We start from the raw sequence: 20,370 nt of genomic DNA on the forward strand, positions 1-20,370 counted from the left end.
GGAAGTGGCGAACCCAGAGGCGGAGTCTACAGGTGGGGGCGGGGCCCGAAAGCCAGCTGTTCGCTGTGTCCTAGGTGCGTTCGCAGTGACCAGGAAAGGCCACTCTTCCGTAAGTGTTCTTCTCGGAGCGGAAGGCCTCTCGCCCAGTCCTTAAAGAAATACCCACCTGTAGCCGGGCGCGGTGGCTCACGCCTGTAATCCCGGCACTTTGTCAGGCCGAGGCGGGCGGATCACCTGAGGTCAGGAGTTCGATACCAGCCTGACCAGTGTGCAGAAACCCCCATCTCCACTAAACATACAAAATTAGCCGGGCGTGGTGGCGCATGCCTGTAATCCCAGCTACTCGGGAGGCTGAGGCAGGAGAATCGCTTGAACCTGGGAGGCGGAGGTTGCAGTGAGCCGAGATTGGACCACTGCACTCCAACCTGGGCAAGAAGAGCGAAATTCCGTCTCAAAAAAAAGAAAAAAAAGATATGCCCACCTGCCTTTCTGAACGATTGCGTACCGCAGTTCCCTGCGTACAACCACGAAAATCAGCAACGGCTTCACAGAAATTGTCTTTTATTTATTTTTTTTAAAGTTAATATAACTTCAGGAACCAGAACAGTGCCTGGCACACAGTGTTGCAGTCATCAAGCAGAAGAGACAGACACGGGTTATTCAATTCCTGAGCCACCCCTCAACCAGTGTTACTTGATTATATAGTGTGACATACATGACCCTAGCAAAACAGTCATCAGGCGTTTTTAAAAGTTAATATTTCTTTTTCTTTATCTTGTCCTTTTTTTTTTTTTAAATTCTGTTGGTGGGTGGGTGGGGGGTGGGGAGAAATCTTAACTCCTGAGACCTTGAATGTGTACTGAACCTTACAGAGTTCCTCAGAGAACTCAGACTCATTTAGCACAACTACCTGCAGAAAGCTTATGGGATTCCACTGGGAGGTAGGGGAGTATCAGGTGTCCGGTGAGCCACTGCAAAGGTACTGAAGGAGAGGTACTTCTCGGTGGGTTACATATGAATGCCATTCCACCAGTGTGATGCCAGGCACCACTCAGTGTGGATGGGTGACAATCACCTGCACTTTTGACGGGAACTAGAAAAGTATTCTATGCCTCATATATACTTTTGGGGATTCCCAATCATTAATCATTGAGGAAGGGGGAAGGGTGACACTAGGAAAGAGTAATTATTACTTCTGCATTTGCTCTTGAGTCAATCTATTTAAGATTTCCATCTCAGAATTGCTTGAGTCTCTGGAGAAACTTTAAATTTTAGAGCTGTAGGTGACCTAAGATGTCATCTGGCTATCTCAGCCTCCATAGCTTTTCTTTTATTAAGATGAGAAAACCAGTTCATAGACGTTAAATGATTGGCTCAATTTAGTGGATGAACCAGGACAAAAAATGCAAGTACTAAAGACTTCTGGTATTCTTGGATCTAGGGATCAGTGGCTTACAAAGATTTTATGTTTAAGTTGATCAGATCAATCAATAACAGGTTTCTTGGAATTTTACTAGGTGTTTGGAATGTTCTGGATAGGTGGCAAATATATGTTTTATCAGTCCAATTAGTCTGGATATATTTTTATTTTTCCAGTTCTTGGACACCTTATAGAACATCAGATGATTAGAGTAGCCAAGATTGCAGTTGCTGCCTCTGCTTTCTCTATTTAGTCTCCTTTGCTGATTTCTTCTCTAGGTGCTACTTAAACACATCTATTTCACTATGTTTATGTCTTTGGTCCATTTATCAATTTACATCCTCATACAAGTGAAATTCCCATGGCTTCCATATTAAAGCCTCTCATACCCATATTCTCAGTCCTGAGAACATTTTACCAAACGTGAAGTAGCTATTTCCAACTGTCTGATAGATCTATCTATGTGTCGTCATTTGTCACAGTGTCTTAAGTCCAAAATGGGATACTTTCCTACCATATCATCCCCTTTCTAACAAAGGCAGCCTACCACATACTTGTTTCATTCAACCGGTCAATCTTGGATTTATTCTCCACCTCTCCTTTCTTACTTCTCATGGAAGTAGCCATTAAACACTAGCAGTTCTCCCTCAGAAATGTCTCTTAGGCCAGGCGCGGTGGCTCATGCCTGTAATCCCAGCACATTGGGAGGCTGAGGCGGGCAGATCACTTGAGGTCGGGAGTTCAAGATCAGCCTGACCCACATGGAGAAACACTGTTTCTACTAAAAATACAAAAATTAGCCAGGCGTGGTGGCATGCACCTGAATTCCCAGCTACTCAGGAGGCTGAGGCAGGAGAATCGCTTGAACCTGAGAAGAAGAGGTTGCAATGAGCCGAGGTCAAGCCATTGCACTCCATCCTGGGCAACGAGAGAGAAACTCCATCTCAAAAAACAAAAAAAAGAACTTAGTCTCTGTAGTTATCCTCAGTGACTACCCTTTAAAAAAAAGTTATGATTACTGAAGAATAACATTTGAAAATTAAAATTAAGAGGGGAAAATGCCTAATGTGTTGTCATATATTTGAAAAGAAGGCAGTGATGTTTATATTAAAATTCCATATTATAGTGATTATTTACCGTAAGTTACATTATTATGTATAGATTTTAAATCTGTCATATGAAAAATTTCTGCTAAATATAATATTAATAAATGTGGATAAAATAGAATAGTTGTTAATTGAGGTTATTATCCTTTAATATGAAATTTACAAAGTGTTATAAACTAGCAAGTGTGGCTTTGAATTACAGGTCAGAAAATATCCCTCTTTCCATCCCACTGAGGACAGGGTGTACTTTACCACCTCCTTAATTTCGAACTTGGCCATGTAACTTGCCTTGGCCTACAGAACATTGGCTGATTTGACCCAGCTAGACGCCTTACATGAAGTTTGGCTTGGCCCTTGTGCTCTAGTGGTCCATCCATGAGAGGAACATGGGGCAAGTAGCTACTCCCCTTCAATCTGGGCCCTAGAATGAACACATGTGGAATATACCTGAACCCAGCCCACAAACTGGAAGCAAGTTCAGTCAATCCATAAACTGAAGAAGAGCTACCAAGCCAAGTCTTTTTCCAGCCCAGTGAGATCTCATTAGACCTGCAGGTCTGTGAGCATGAGTATAAATCCTTTTGTTGTATGTCCTGAGGTTTTGGGGTGTTTTGTTACACAGCATCATCATGGCAATATCTGACTAATATACAAGCAATGAATAAAACAAATAAAAAGTGAGATATTCCATAGTTCACATGACAGAATCATTTTTCCTTTCTGGATATCAGTCTATCTTGCACATCATGTTCAAAATCAAATTTTGAAGAGTCTAAATTCAAACTTTAATAATAACAGCTGCAATTATTATTATTTCTTACTATGTACCAGGCACTTAAAAGGATTATTTTATTTAATCTTCACAACAACACTTTTAGATACTATTATCCCCATTCTACAGAATAGCTTATAAAAATGACTCAGCTCCTGCCTCCCTCTCTCCCACATATAAAACTACTCTCTCTTTTCGTGTCTCCACTGACCTCTTACCTATTTGGACTTACTAGTTGTCCTCCTGCCCAACCTCAGGGACCAGTCTCATAGTCTGGAATGCTTTCTTCTTTCCCCACATTTGCCTGGTTATCTTCTCCTCATCTTTCAGCTCTCAAAAGAGGCATCTAGGACCTGCCCCAAGTTGGATCAGGTCTTTTGTTCTATGTACTGATTTTGTATTGTTGCTTTAACAAATTAGCATCTACCTAGTGGCTTAAAACAAGACAAATTTAGGCCGGGTGCGGTGGCTCATGCCTTTAATCCCAGCACTTTGGGAGGCCAAGGTGGGCTTATCACCTGATGTCAGGAGTTCAAGACCAGCCTGGCCAATATGGTGAAACCCTGTCTCTACTAAAGTACAAAAGTATTAGCTGGGCATGATGGCAAGTGCCTGTAATCTCAGCTACTCAGGAGGCTGAGGTGGGAGAATCGCTTGAACCCGGGAGGTGGAGGTTGCAGTGAGCCAAGATCATGACGTTGCACTCCAGCCTGGGCTAAAGAGCGAGACTCAAAACAAAAAACAAACAAAACAAAACCCACAAATATTATCTTAAAATTCTGGAGGTCAGAAGTCCTAAAATCAGCGTGTTGACAGGGCTGCATCCCTTCTGAAGGCTCTGGGAAGGATCCAATTCCTTGTCTTTTCCAGCTTCTAAAGGTTGCCCAAATTCCTTGACTCATGACTCCTTCCTCAGTCTTCAAAACCAGAAAGAGGCATCCTCAAATCTCTTCCTCTTCCTCACCAAACCTTCCCATTTTTTCCTTTTGCCATGTCTATCTCTAACCCTTCTGCCTTCCTCTCTTAAGGACTCTCGTGATCACATTGGACCCACCTAGATATTTCAGGATAATCTCATTTGATAAGCCTTAACTTAATCACACCTACAGAGTCCTTTTTGCCGTGTAAGGTGACAGAGTCACAGGTTCATGGATTATAATGTATACAACTTTGAGGGCCATTGTTTTAACTACCTCAATATATATTCTCAAATTTCTCATAGTATTTCCATAACATTTATCACAATTTCTGAGTTTATTTTTGCATGATTATTGATTAATATCTGTCTCCTCTTTGTCACCTGAGAACAAAGACTGTGTCTTATTTATTATATCTCTATCTGATTGCTCAATGCTTGACACATGGTAAAACCTCAAAAAATATCTGTCCACTGAATCAATGAATGAACAAGTCAACACTGATATACACTGCCTCCCATGTGGTTATACTTTCAATTGGTATTAATAAAAATATAAAATTCAGAACAAAGAACATGAACATGGTAGTTTGTTCACTGTGGTTGGCCACTCAAAACCACTGGGAATATTTTGCTTGGTTCTGAGAACCATACTTCAAATGTGAAAGAGGCAAATTGGGGCATATATTTAAAGGAGGACAGCAGGATGGCGAAGGAACTAAAAACTATTATGTAAAACTGAGAGTTTATAATGTTTAGGGCTGAAGCAGTAGAGATGAATAAGGGTGTCAAGCAAAGGAAAACCTATCATAAAAACTGCAATCCCTACTATTATCATGGCAGCAGTTATGTGTGTGAGTTTTGAAAAGCATGGTTTTTTTAAACAATAGTTTGCCTTAGCAGGTAACTTTGTAACATTTTCTCAGGTAATTATTCTTTAGAGAGATAAATTTAGTAGTCCTGATAAGCATACATAAGATTATTTTGAAATGATGGCTTAAATTGCATTTTGGCACTAATGGGATATTCAAAATAATTAATCTAACTATAGAAAAAAAATTCTGATGTTGCAACAACACCTACTATTAACTTTACTCCTTAAAATTCTCACCAATGAAAAGAATCAAATATTTAAAAATATGAACTAATTTCTCAAGAGTATATTTCCTTCTTCTTCTTCTTCTTCTTCTTTTTTTTTTTTTTTTTCCAAGACCGAGTCTTACTCTGTTGTCCAGGATGGAGTGCAGTGGCGCCATCTTGCCTCACTGCAACCTCTGCCTCCCGGGTTCAGGTGATTCTGTTGCCTCAGCCTCCTTTCTCCTGCCTCAGCCTCTCGAGTAGCTGGGACTACAGGCTTGTGCCACCATGCCCGGCTAATTTTTTTTTGTATTTTTGGTAGAGACGGGGTTTTTCCGTGTTGGCCAAGCTGTTCTCAAACTCCTGACCTCAGGTGATCCACCTGCCTTGGCCTCCCAAAGTGCTGGGATTACAGGTGTGAGCCATCTCGCCCAGCCTAGAGAGTATATTTCTTATAAGAGGAAGTGATTGCCTCCTTCTCTAATGCTAGGTGCAATATCTGTCCAAAGTTTTTTGTTTTTTGCCCAAATTAAGATGGGTCAGACATTTTGTGAGAGTCTTTGCATACTGGTTCTGAGATTTGATGCTTTGATTCTTTTTTGTATTATCAGAATGATAACACAGATTCTTGGATCTAGGAAATGTGTTTCCAAATATTTTCATATGCTGTACCATCATTTGGATATTTTATCACTTATGTTGTATTTCTTTATGCATTCATTTATTCAACAAATATTGATAGAGTGTCTACAATGTGCCAGGCTCTGTTGTAGGAATTGGGAAAATACTGGTGAAAATAAAACAAATAAAAATTCCTGCTCTCAGGGCCAGGATTCTGGGGGTGGTGGGGAAGCAATGGAAAATAAAAATTTAAAAATGCAAAACGGTGTAAGATAGATAGTGGTAAGTACTATGGAGAAAAATAAAGCTGAGAAAGAGGATTAGAGTTCTTTTGGGGTACAGAAGTGAGACAATAGGGTTGAAGTTTCTGATATGGTGGGACAAAAATGTGATAAAGATCTAAAGAAGGTGAAGAAGGGAATGAAATAGGTGTCTGGTGGCAGGTTTCCAGGCAGAGGAGCGGCCTGTGCAATGACAGTATGCTTGGTGTACTCCAGCCAAAGTGAGGACACCGGCGTGGCTGGAGCAGAGTAGATGGGGATGTATGGATAGGGAGACACAGGTGAAGTAAACTTAGGGATCAGTATTACTTCATGTAGGGGCTTGAAGACATTTGTGAAGACCTTTGCTTATAACTGGAGTGAGGTGGGAAGTCACTGGAGTTTTCGTCTCCGTCTCCATCTGTTTGCTATGTAGGGAGACTATAATAGGGTCAAGGTATTTGTAGGAGAGTCAGAAGTCTAGTGGGATAATCTGGGTGAGAGATGACAGTGGTTTCAAGCATGGTGCTGGTTATATTGATGGTGGCCAGTGGGCAGGTTTCCATCGTAGTTAGAACTTACGGGATCTGTTGATGGACGGGATGTGGGTCAAGGTTGATTCCAAGGTTTTTGGCCTGAGAAAAGGGAAGCCTGGAGTTATTACCTAAGAGGTAGAGGAGCAGGATTGGAGAGATTAGGTGTATTTCTTGATTAGGTACAAATCTCATGTGATTGTACTCAGGTATAGTGAAACTCTAGAGGTAAAGGAAAGCGTAGAAATCAATTTTAAGTAGGTAATGTAGTAACAGTAACATTGAGGTGGGGGCTATATTTCACTTTATATCCATTAAATGGTTTACATTTAAGTCTAATGAAGTTTAGGATTTTTTTTTTTTTTTTTTTTTTGAGATGGAGTCTTGCTCTGTCACCCAGGCAGGAGTACAGTGGCATGATCTTGGTTCACTGCAACCTCCGCCTCCCAGGTGCAACCATTTCTCTGCCTCAGCTTCCCGAGTAGCTGGGATTACAGGTGCCCACCACCATGCCCGGCTAATTTTTGTATTTTTAGTAGAGACAGGGCTTCATCATGTTGGCCAGGCTGGTCTCGAATTCGTGACCTCAGGTGATACGCCTGCCTTGGCCTCCCTCCCAAAGTGCTGGGATTACAGGCGTGAGCCACCGTGCCCAGCTGAGCCTTAGGATCTTTAACTTCTTTCTGATCAAGGATGAACAAAGGTATGAAACACATGAATAAAGAGCTATGCAGGCAAAACCCAGTCATAGGCACCATCTACCTTCATTATGACTTATGATAATCAAACTTTTAATTTTGCAAAATTATAATTTTTTAAATCATAGCGACTTGTGTACTCAAATGTGACTGAGTATTATATACGATGGATATTTGGTTCTAAGAAACAGAACTGCTGATAAAAAGAATGTGTACATGCTTGTTGAGCTGCTTAATAAATAACTATTTGATGATGATTCTGCAGTATGTTTAAAGGCAATCCTTCTTCTGTTGCTTTAGAGAGTTCATTTGGCATTCTAAAAATGGACGTAATTTCAGGGGGTGGCCAAAATGTATCAATTAGCCTGACAGCTAGGCCTTTTTAACAGATCTATAAATTTCCAATTTCCTTTGCCCTCTTAACCATGGTAAATCATCCTGAACAAGATCATTCTTTTGAACAACAGCCTCCTTATTAGCTGAGATCAATTGAGATTAGAAAATGAAAAATACACTAGATGCTAAGAACTCTTTATGAAACCACATTTGTAGGATGAGTATTGAATGAAGATTAATGTGTTATTTTTGGCTTCTAAATAACTGATTTAAAATTTATTTTCTACATCCCACTGCTGGATTAAACACTAATATATATTTGGTTGGTTTACTTGCTTGCAAGTATTATCTTTTCCTCTTTGAGCTTATGTATTAATGGAAGGAAATGATTTTTAATTTAAATGTATCTTGCTTTGCACACCACATGTGTTTCTGAAAGAGCTACACACTAAATTGGTTAAATGGATTATTTTTTCCTATTGAATTACAAATTAATGACTAGCTTCTTTGTTTTAATGTCTGATCAATTTTCATTTGCTTTTTGAATAAAATACAGGATCCTTAGCACATCATGTGGACCTTACGTGATCTGGACTCTGTCTACCTTTGTAGGCGACCTCACCACACTCTCCTACTCTCCTCTTCTGTCTCTAAGCCCCAGTGACACTGACCTTTTCTCAACCCCTAGTACTTCAGACTCAAGATTTTTGCACATATTATTTAAAAGTTTTAATTCTTCAACATTCTTTGCTTTATTAAAAATATAGTACACATAGTGCATTGCTTTCTTAATTCTCCATCTTCCCTTAGCTAGAAAGTAGGCTCCAAAAATGAATGTATTTTCGTCTTTTTATTCACTGCTGAATCTCTGCGTCTAAAAGTGATGCATAAATGAATGAATAAATTGATAAATGAATAAGGAATTCCTTATAATGGAATAAAAACTTCCCTTCTCTAAAACAAGGTAACTTCTAGTCATCGTTCAAATTCTAGCTTAAATGTCACTTTTTCAGGGCCACTCTTCTATGACCCTAAGACAAGATCGAGTTCCTCTGTTATTTATTCTTATAGATCCTATACTTTTCTATATAGTTTATTAGAACTCCAACTTATAAAGTTTATTATTTGTGAGATAATTTGCTTAATTTCTGTGTTCTCCCCTAAGCTGTAAGCTCTGTTGGGACAGACAATGTTTCTTACTCTTACCTGTATCCCCAACACTAGCACAATGCCTGGATCATACAGACACTCAATAAGCATCAGTTGAATGAAACCATGGATGTGTGGATTAAGCAACTCCTCAGTTATAACTTTGTCTCTCTGTTCTACTGTCCAATGTTCTCACAACAAGAAAAGTAATTAATGAACCCCAAAAGAATGCCTTAGTATTCTGGATAAGTTCTTATTTCAATGTACTCCTCCATGAATTCAATAATGCTTGGAGGATCCCTTAAAGATAATGCCTAATAATTACCTCTTCACCCCATGCTATTTAATTAAACAAATACTTAATGAGTTTTTCCTCTAGTCCAAGTTGCACAGAGGGAAATAGCATCATGTAAATAGTGAAAAGACCATGCGTTTTCAAACAGAAAGATCTCTTTCACTTTTGCTGCCTGTTAAATTTGGTTATCAACTGAGCCTTGGGTTCTTCATCTGTCAAACAGAAATAGCAATACCTATTTTGCAGGGTTTGTGTAAGGATTAGTGATAAGCATATGTATATTGACAAGCCTGACACATAGTCAGTGCTCAAAAGATGGCAGCTATTATTACTGTCACTGGAAAATAAGCTCTTAGAGGGCAGACTATACTTGCATTCCCCGTACCTTACACTCAATAAAGGCTGGTTAAACGGACTAGCAATGGGAACCATAGCAGAATATGTGCTACTTCTCAACTCTCAAGGCCCTTAAAATTCTAATCAAGAAAATACACTCCAAGACATATTCATGAAATATTTAGATAATAAAGAAAAACAATACTTATTGCAACTTATAATACACATGAAATTAGAGCAAAATGTGTGTTATAGACCATACATGCTTTACATGGCCAGCCAGGAAATGATAGGAAGTGGCTGACTGCAGTTACTGTGAAATGATGAGTTCACATGTTTGTGTGTTAGAAGACGTATACCGTAAGCCTCCTATGAAAGTGTTCAATTTGTTTGGCAAAATTTTATGCTATCTATGCCAATGTTGGATAAATAGATTAACTTGCAGCTTTGTGTTTGTATGCATGCAGACAAAATTGGGTTATCGATCTTGTGTATCAAGGTGAATTTGTCAGAGGAATGGGTGTTTTTTTTTTCTAAACAGTGGCCGGCTAACAATTACAAATAGGTTCTGATGATGTTGGGTAATACTGCTCAAATAGGGCTGTATTATGCAGAGCACATGGCAATCCTTGAAAACTAAAACAGACAATTCCACTTCTTTGTAGTGTGCTTGGCACAGGTTTGCAGTTGTATTGCATCATCTATAAGCATTACATATGGCTGTCGTTTCATCTTACCAAATTCTTTGCCACCAGACCTAATAGATGGGACTGAGATAGCAAGCATGAACAAAAGAATGTTTCTCTTCTCCAGGATATTCTCTATATTTTGTTCCTTAGGTTTCTATGTAATGGCATTTGACACAGACCCAAACACAAAGGCAGCCTCATTTAAGGTTTTTGATACGTTGACGATCATTCAGAAAACTTCAGATTCCTAGTTATAGAATTGAATCCAACCGCCAACACACTCCAGAAGTCCTGACATTAGGAAAAGAGATGGCCACCATCTTTAACCCACTTCCAGTCCTGTAAGGATGATCTAGAATCTACTTTGTGCTAACTAGCAGCCAGGCACACATCAATCTGCCCAGACTACCAAATGCAGAAACAAGCCCAGTAGGAGTAACTGCTCCTAGATTGCCCACACACCTGCATCCTAGTGGCATTCAAATATCCTGGAAGCCTTTGTGTCCACACACTCATACCTACATAACATACACTTAGAGGAAAAGATCTGAATATTCTTATTCACAAGAACAGAGGCCTGAATACAGGAACACTATGCTCACGCACACACAAAAGACACGCATGGAATAAAGCATTTTGCATATCCAGCCTTGCGCACTTACACTTTCAGGTTCTGCACAAGACCCCTGGACATCGGTTTGCTTTTCATTAAGCGGTTCACAAACTAATTCCTCGTTCCTGGGAGAGTTCCTACTGTGGTTTAAGCCAGTTTCCCACGGTCTTTGCGGTATTTTCAACTTTTCTGTGCTCTCCCTCAACTCCCAGAGGGCCGGGTGGCGCCGGCCAGCCGACGTCCCAGCGGTGCCCTCCCCGCCCAGCCGCTGTGCCGCGGGGCGGGGCCGAGTTGGCAGCCAGGAAATGCCCTGGAGTGTGTGTCACCTGTCCAGGACGACTTGTTGATTCCCAGGAGCGCCGCCTTTCCGGTCTGGGTCCCCGAAAGGACTGCTTTGCTCACCTGTCCCCTCGGCACGGCCCCAGGGAGCTCCCGACAAGCCCCCGGAATCGGTCTCCCTCCCAACTCCACAGCAATGAGCAAGTTGGGCAAGTTATTTAAAGGGGGCGGCTCTTCTAAGAGCCGAGCCGCTCCCAGTCCCCAGGAGGCCCTGGCCCGACTTCGGGAGACTGAGGAGATGCTGGGCAAGAAACAAGAGTACCTGGAAAATCGAATCCAAAGAGAAATCGCCCTGGCCAAGAAGCACGGCACGCAGAATAAGCGAGGTAGGCTGGGATCTGGCCCACAGGCAGGAGCCCATCTGCCTTTAGCCCTTCCCTTGGGGACAATCGGCCCACACCACTGAGGTCACCCGGTAGCCAGGTTTGCTCTTGCAGTCTTTTCTAGGAACTGGTACTGACTTTTAGGGCCCTGACTAGGGTGAGCTGAGCTAGACGCTGGCACTTATCGCAAAATGTAAGCGGCCGCTAAAAATCTCAGTAATCAAGATGAACAATACTTTAATGCAATACCTAAAGGACTCAGAACCAATGCCAAGAAAGAAATGATGAAGAAGATATCAAAATTTTAAATAAAGATAGGATTGGTATTTTTTTTTTATTTGCCTCTAGGTCTTATATTGTTATATCCAGCACTTCTTTATTTAAAATTATTTTTTATAATGTAATGATTTGTTCATCGTGGATTTTTTAATATTAATTTTGAATTTTAAAAATATTGCATTAAAATATTATCTGTCTTGATTACTGAGTGTTTTTGCACCCCTGTAAATTTTGCTCCTGGTTCAGCTTTTTCTAGGCCAGCCTTGCTGACTCTAACACTAAGTATCAAGTTTTCTGCTGTATATTTGTATATTAAATTACATATTTTAACTTGCAGGTAAATCTGCAGCAAAGCATATTCTAGTGCATTGTGGTTTACCTTGCTTCTCAGCTGTGGAAAGCTTTAGCTGGATGTTCGGCAGTTGAAGTCTTAAAAAAAAAAAAGAGGAATTAAATATTAAATTTCCTATCACTGACTTTTGGCACACACAAGGGACTTTGAGTTAATAATAATTCTTGGTGTTCCTGTTGCACCTTGAACACCTGTTCTTTGCCAGAGTTAACTGATTGCTTCAGTATACACCTCCTTCTATAGGAATACCACTAAACAGCACCTGTGGCACAGATAAAAACTCAGTGAGAAGTTGAAGTGATTTGCTCTTGTAACACAGGTTAAATGGCAGACCCAGAAAAGGAAGTGGCAATATAGGACTCTGCTTACCACCAAACCCAAATATTTGCATCCTCAAGTTGGGCTTCTTTAGTCATAATGAAGCCTTGGGAAGATTTTGGCTCAAGGATTTGGTTACAGGATGCTGTCACTGTTTAATGCAGGAAAGGAAGGATGTCTCAAGGAGCTGACCTTGAGAACTCTGCCTCTTCCCGTAAAAGTGTGACAGCTGCATTTATGCCTACTTACTACCAACAATAAAAAGACTGTTTTATTGCGTATAACTTTTGCCCATATTATAGCCTGTTTTAGAGGTAAGTACTGATTTCTACTTTTACTTTGTGTCTGAAAATATTCTGGGAAGTTATTCAATGGCAATTTCTAAAGAAAGACCATGTCATTATGGCTTGCTAAAAATGTTGTTGGTCATTTTGTAACTTGGCCCTTCCTCTTCAGTTTGATACACATTCTGACATTTGTTTAGTGTCTCTCAAGGGTTTTCTTCCCTTTGCCATCTATTTGGATCTGTGTATAGCTTTGTCTACCATGGTTGCTCAGCAAATATTGGTGGTGGTGGTTGTTTTGAGACAGGGTTTAACTCTTGTTCCCCGGGCTGGAGTGCAATGGCGCGATCTCGGCTCACCGCAACCTCTGCCTCCCAGGTTCAAGGGATTCGCCCACCTTATCCTTCCCAGTAGCTGGGATTACAGGCATGTGCCACCACACCCAGCTAATTTTATGTGTTTAGTAGAGATGGATTTTCTCCATGTTGGTGAGATGGGTCTCGAACTCCCGACCTCAGGTGATCCACCTGCCTTGGCCTCCCAAAGGGCTAGGATTACAAGCTTGAGCTACAGCGCCCGGCCGACGTTCATTTTAAAAATCTGGAAAATTGACCATTTCCTTTTAGGAATTGGTAAAAATGTAAATTTGCTTTCAAAGACAGAGTGCAAAATAATGTGGGTTTTACTGATTTTTTTTCAGAAGTACCCTTCAATTGGCAATGCACAAAAAATGAATCTCAATTTGACTTTATGAATAAAGACAAAAAATTTAAAGACAGTGCTAATTAAGACTACCAATCTAACTTCCTTAAATCAAGAAAGTTATAGATGCAAGTATGAAGAGCAAATAACTTGTTTTTTTTTTTTGTTTTTTTTTTTTGTTTTTTTTTTTTGAGACAGGATCTTACTGTGTCGCCCAGGCTGGAGTACAGTGGCATGATCTCAAGTCACTGCAGCTTCTACCTCCTAGGTTCAAGTGATTCTCCTGCCTCAGCTTCCCGAGGAGCTGGGATTACAGGCGTGCACCACCACGCCCAGCTAATTTTTGTATTTTTAATAGGGATGGGGTTTCACCATGTTGGCCAAGCTGGTCTCAAACTCTGGACCTCAAGTGATTCTCCTGCCTCCGTCTCCCAAAGTGCTGGGATTACAGGTGTGAGCCACTGCGCCCAGCCCTAATTTTTAATAGAAAAGTCATTAACTTTGTCCTCGAAAGCTTCACTGGTGTTAGTGTCTGGAAACTTCCAGAGCTCCTAGAGTGACTCTAGGAGTAAGAAGAGGCTGGTTAGCATGAGGTCATCTGTAATCTAAGCTATGGAAGGAATTCAATCTTAGGCCCATGCATTGGTAACATGCTCAGTATCAGCACCTTCCAAATAAACCGGATAACTTCATATACTTCATAACTTTGCATACACAGTTACTGTCTTCTATTAGCCACCAAGTGATCTAAAATAGTAAAATAAAGCCGGATATACTTAGTACTAAATGGTCCCTGTGTGACACAATGCCGTTGTTAGAATGGCTGTAATTTATATGATAATCAGGGTGACATAATTTATGTGCAATTGAAGTTTTATTATTAGAGATAGCTGGTCAGCTAATATATTCTCTGAATGGCCAGCTAGCATTATATTAGAAAAGGCCACACTCCTAGCCACTTCAGATTCTTCAAAGATCAATTTCTCTACAACAACAGAAGCTTTGACAGCATTCTAAGTGTCAAAATGAGCTTGACTGGTAAAATGAAAAACTTTTAATTGGCATAATAAATGTTAGAAATGGGGTGGGACATGGTGGCTCATTCCTGTAATTTGACCACTCTGGGGGGCTGAGGTGGGCAGATTACTTGAGGTCAGGAGTTTGAGACCAGATTGGCCAACATGGTGAAACCCCATCTCTACTAAAAGTACAAAATTAGCTGGATGTGGTTGCGCATGTTTGTAAGCCCAGCTACTTGAGAGTCTGAGGCAAAAGAATTGCTTGAACCTGGGAGGTGGAGGTTGCAGTGAGCAGAGATGGCGCCATTGCACTCCAGCCTAGGCGGCAGAGTCAGACTATGTCTCAGTAAATAAATAAATAAATAATAAATAAATAGATAAATGTTAGAAATGGGATCTCACTGGTGAATTTTTTTTGAGACAGAGTCTCGCTTTGTCACTTAGGGTGGGCTGCAGTGGTGTGATCAGGGCTCACTGCAGCCTTGACCTCCAGGACCCAATTGATCCTTCCACTTCAGCTTTCTGAGTAGCTAGCACCACAGGCATCCACTACCACACCCAGCTATTTAATTTTTTTTTTTTTTGTATAGGTGAGGTCTCCCTATGTTGCCCAGGCTGGTCTCAAACTCCTGGGCTCAAACGATTCTCCTGCCTCAGCCTCCCAAATTGCTGACAAGAGCCACTGGGCCTGGCCTCACTAGTGAAATTCTAGGTATTTTAAATATGTGGATTGCTAAAACAGTTTAGAGACACTTCCAATACCCTTGCCACCCCACCCCCAGGTATGAACAGGATGTGAATCTACTAGGTGTATAATTAACTTAACACTAGAATGGTGCCTGAAACTAGATCTCAAATCAGTGCAGTGTTCAGTCTTTAGTTTAGGTGGGTTTCCAATGGAGTGCACCTCTAACAGGGCACAGCACCTACCATGGAACGTTGCTGTCTTCCTCAGTGAGCCTTTCATGCAGGGTGAATGGGAAAAAAGTACCTAGAGTTGGGACTTCATTGAGCTCATGGGACAGGTTGGCAAATTATTGTTATATGCTTGCCAGTGTATGTTTGTTTAATAATGTATATGCAGAATTGAGTCTGAAATTTGCTTTCATTACAACTCATAGCAAGGTAGTACGGGGTAGCTAATTCTCCTCCCTTCAAATTTATTTGGCAGTTACCATCATCATCTACCAAAAAGAACCTGAGTAAACATGAACAAATTGATTTTGCAACACTTGCTATCCAAGGCTCTATTGATCCAAAAGAGTAATAGTTGGAGCTTGAGTTATAATTTGGTTAAAAACTCTAGGAGGCCAGAGATTCTTGAATGCAGTTTATTTAGATTACTGTGCTATAACTCTTGCTTTATAGGTAGTAATCTACTTTGTGGAAAAGCAAACTTTTAATATATTATTTAATTTTTGTTCTACTTCTGAGCACTGTATCTTAAAGTCACCTGGATGCATGGAGCCCACCCCCGTTTATTCTGACCTAATTGACTGGAGTGGGGATCACTTTAAAAAAAAATTTTTTTTTTTTAAAGTGCCCCCACCTGATTCTGACCTGTGGGCCAGGGTTAAGGATGGGGAACCTAAATCCATAGGAATGTTAATGAGGTGGAAAAACAAGATCTGTTGCTATACCAGTGCTTCTGACCTCAGGGGCTAAAGGGTATCAATATCTCAGCACACTGCAGAACTCTCCTGCCACAATGATCTGGCAATACACATCTTACAGGTCACTATTCCAGCTTTATTTATTTATTTATTTATTGCTTAAATATAATATCCCTATCTATTTTTTTGCACATTTAATAGAAAGTATCTTGGTGTTGTAGTTAAGAGCCTGGGCTTCAAAGCATACAGCCAAATAAAGTCCTACGTTTGATTTCCATCCCTGCCTGGCCACTTAGTAGCTCAATGACCCTAGACCAATAATTTGGCTTGTCTAATCCTGTTTCCTTATCTGCATAATGGCAACGATGACATAAATCCTTGGAGTTGTGGGGATGAATGACATTATTGGGTAAAGCATTTAGTGCAGTGCTTTATAAACATTAGCTCTTGGTATAAACTAATTACATTTTAAAAAGGGGTACTTGGCCCAGTTTTTGGCCAAATTTCGTCTTCTGGAATACCATCAAATAAATCTACTTCATCTGTCCTATGAAGGCCTTTCACATATTTGATGACAGAAATCAATTCTTCAAGTCTCCTGTTCCTTGCCTACCTTTTCCACCCTCCTCAATGACCCCTTACCGTGCTGAGGTTTTCTCACTAGGGGCAGGTCAAGGATGAGGCAGGTGAGATGCCTAGGACACAATTGTGTGACCTGAGAGTGAGTGCCTCCTTGCAGTTTGCACCCTACATGCCTCTTTTTCCCTCTCATCCTAGTCCTAGCTCTGTTACTTGCCTTATCCCAGGCTTAGCAGCAACTCCAAATATGTAAATATGTGAAAATGAGTGGATCTAGTCTGGCGTTATTTGTGGGCTGATAAGGATTAAGGGTTGAGATGGAGAGAAAGCAAATTTGGCTAAAACCTCTACTCAGTGTCATTACACACAATTCCAGTGAATATTGGGTTCGGAGGCTGTTCTATCTCTTCATCAGGTGTCCATTTGGTGAAGTGAGTTTCCAGGACAGAGTCCTCTATTGAATAAGCGCTCTCACTTTGAAGCCTGGGCTGTATTGGTAAGGATGAATTTGCTTTCAGAATGTGATGTGGACTTGATCTTCCTTGGAGAGGAGTGTGCACAATCCTACTTTTAGCTCGTGGGAAGAACCTCTTCAGTCTCTTAATTTTGCTTTTTATTGTAGTTGTCATAGAACTCAACTCTGCAGTCCTCAGACACTGCAGATCAGAAGGACATCTGTGTAAAGAGAGTCAGCTAGCTGAATGTCAAACTAGTGATAACAAAACCATGGCTCAGGTAAAACAACACAGCCATAGACTGCAAGAGATTGATGGAAGTTCCCTTGGGAGATATAACTTACCTAGTAACCTCTATTCTTAAGACAGTCTCTCAAAATGTGGTACTCAGATCACCTGCATCAGAATTCCTTCTATATTTCACTCATAAGTATTCACTAAAGATTCTAATTTAGTAGGTTAATTATAGGGTCCAGAAATCTGGACTTTGAACAATTAACTCAATGACTGCTCCCCAGTTTGAGAATCTATGAAGTATTATTCAATGAGCTGTTAAACTGGAAGGGATTACTCTCTATTTATTCTGTTTTCTTCCTCACCCATTCGTATTGTTTCTCCTTTCCTCCATCATCACTCAGATAATTGGATGAAATATTTTTCCATCTTTCCCTCTGCTTACTCTTTTTTTTTTTTTTTTTCTTTTTGAGATGGAGTCTTATTCTATCACCAGGCTGGAGTACAGTGGCATGATCTCGGCTCACTGCAACCTCTGCCTACTGGGTTCAAGTGATTGTCCTGCCTCAGCCTCCCGAGTAACTGGGAATACAGGTGCATGCCACCATGCCCAGCTATTTTTTTTTGTATTTTTAGTAGAGATGGTTTTCACCCTGTCTCAGACTTATCCAGTATTCAAATTAGAACCAGGCATTAAAATACCTTGTTTTGTGTGCCTTTGATTGTCTGATTATTTTGTACCATACTCAGTATTCTAGGGCCTGGGGAAAAAAACAAAACAAAACAAAAACCAACGAATGAAAAAAACTCTTATCCCTGGGGCATTAACAACCAATACCTAGGCCAGATCTTACTCCCCAATCAACTATCCCTCTCCTGGAAAAGATAGATCAGTAGAAACATGATCCTCCCCTCAACCTTCATCCCTAATTTCCCTCCCTTACCAGAGGCTCCACTTGGGCTTTCACCCCACAGTGGGGAAACCTGAGACATGGGCACCTAGCCCTGGGGACCGTCTTCACTTAAGCTGTTGTTTAAACTTTGAGCTTCCCCACTACCTCCCTGTCTTCTCTGAGCTATTGCAAGGATCCAATATAGACCAACACTGCACTTGCACACTTAGGTACTGGCCAGCACAGAGTGGCCTGGGCTTGTTATTTCTTTTGTTCTGTTAATACAGTCTCAATTTGAATATGATTTTTCAGATACCCATTTCACTCGCTTTTTTCCCATTGGATGTGGAAAGAGTTAAAACTCCCAGCCAAATTACTCTCCCATGGAAATCACTATGTTCAGCTGCATTTCGTATTTGACATTTATTTCTATTAAATATCCTCTAATTTTTAGTTGTTTTAGAATTAAGATTTTAATTCCAATTTTATTGTCTTATATGCAAGCTATTTCTTTGAGTTAAGTTAGCCACAGATTTGATCTGCAGCCTCTATTGTTGTTGTTAAAACATTGAATAAAACAGAACCAAGGACAGAACCTTGGCATGCCACCAGAGACTGCATTTCAGGATGGCCTTTGCGTGATAGCAACCGTGTTTCATCAGCTGAGGCGGCAGTCCCCAACCCTTTTGGCACCAGGGACCAGTTTCGTGGAAGACAATTCGTCCATGGCTGTTTGGGGATAGAGGAGATGGTTTTGGAATTAAACTGTTCCACCTCAGATCGTCAGGTATTGGATTATCATAAGAAGTGCACAATCTAGATGCTCGCATGCACAGTTCACAATAGGGTTCTGTTCCTTTGAGAATGTAATGCCGCTGCTCATGTAACAGAGCGTGGAGCTCAGGCCGTAAGGCTTGCTGCCCTGCCGCTCATTTCCTGCTTTGCAGCCCAGTTCCCAATAGGACATGAACCGGGGTTTGGGAACCCCCAGAGCTAAGGTGTAATCCCAGTTAGACAGATCAACACTCAAGGAATTCAGGTGTTCATCTAGCTATAAATACACCTGACCCACATTTCTAGTCCTTATCATCTTATTTCTCCAGCTTTTTCTCTTTTATTCAGCAATGCCCTCAATATTCCTTGTGAATAATATTCTTAAAACTGAACTATATTTACACACCTGGGGTTCACAAATGTTGGCTTCTGAACTGAGAATGTGTTACCTTCATCAGATTCTCTGGAGAGCTTTTTAAAAATGCCACACCAGGAGATTCTGTTTGAAGGGATCTGGAATAAGGTTCAGGATCTTGGTATTCAAAGATTGGGTGATTTTGAAGTGTGTAATGTTTGGAGGCTAGTGGATGGTCTACGGTTTTTCCTTGAGTCAGTATCCAGCAACCAAAAGAAAAGAAGCCTATGGAATTATTTTGGTATTTTTCATAGCTGTGAACTCATATTGGCTTAGAGTAATCATCATCTTCTAACTCCTCAGAAACTGGAGTATTTTTGTTCTAGAATTTTGCTTTTAGTGTGTGTGACACAGTTCGCTGATGGATTGTAGCAACTTCTAGAAGAACAATTGCTACTGTTCCTTATGTTATATAACATTGCATCTAGTTTTTTTTTTTCATGAATTTGGAGCAGTATTGTAAATATTTAAACATTTATTATTATTACTTATTTAAATTCCACAAGGATGAAAGGCACCACATTTGGGGAAATATTTACATCAAGAAAACAATAAAATTCCCTTCATTTATACTATTTTGCAGTTTATTAAGTCAGCCAAAATAAGGTAGAATAAGTTAGAAAAGGTATTACTAACACCATGATTATGCCCAAGTAATGGGATTTACACAGTTTCAAGGAATTACGACAAGAGAGTACTGTGAGCTTACCTAGACATGTGCTTAGTACAACTAGTTTATTTCTCAATATTTGGGACTACTTATTTCAGGTGATTTTTTAAGATAACAGAAAATACCAGATACTCTAACCAGTGATAAATAAGACAAGGGATCTAATACTCAGTTAAATAAAAATTATAAGGTTTGGCTTTGGGGGTCAGCTTTGGAATGGGTAAGAATTATCCATTTTGGCATTCGTTTTTTGTACTATGCCTAAGTACATGTGAATCTATTTGTACTTTTAAGGAATAA

At 40.4% G+C, this 20,370-nt stretch overlaps 1 protein-coding gene across 1 annotated transcript in view; it reads left to right on the forward strand.

The window, feature by feature from the left end:
- The first annotated feature begins 11,108 nt into the window (after nucleotides 1–11,108).
- Nucleotides 11,109–20,370, forward strand: part of CHMP4C (charged multivesicular body protein 4C) — a 32,188-nt gene continuing 22,926 nt past the window's right edge. Inside the window, exon 1 of the mRNA XM_033203581.1 lies at nucleotides 11,109–11,486. Within this exon, the coding sequence (XP_033059472.1) occupies nucleotides 11,297–11,486 (190 nt within the window). The 5' untranslated portion in view covers nucleotides 11,109–11,296. The remainder of the gene's footprint in view (nucleotides 11,487–20,370) is intronic.

Source organism: Trachypithecus francoisi, unplaced genomic scaffold (assembly GCF_009764315.1).
Source record: "Trachypithecus francoisi isolate TF-2019V2 unplaced genomic scaffold, Tfra_2.0 Lachesis_group7, whole genome shotgun sequence".
NCBI lineage: Eukaryota > Metazoa > Chordata > Mammalia > Primates > Cercopithecidae > Trachypithecus > Trachypithecus francoisi.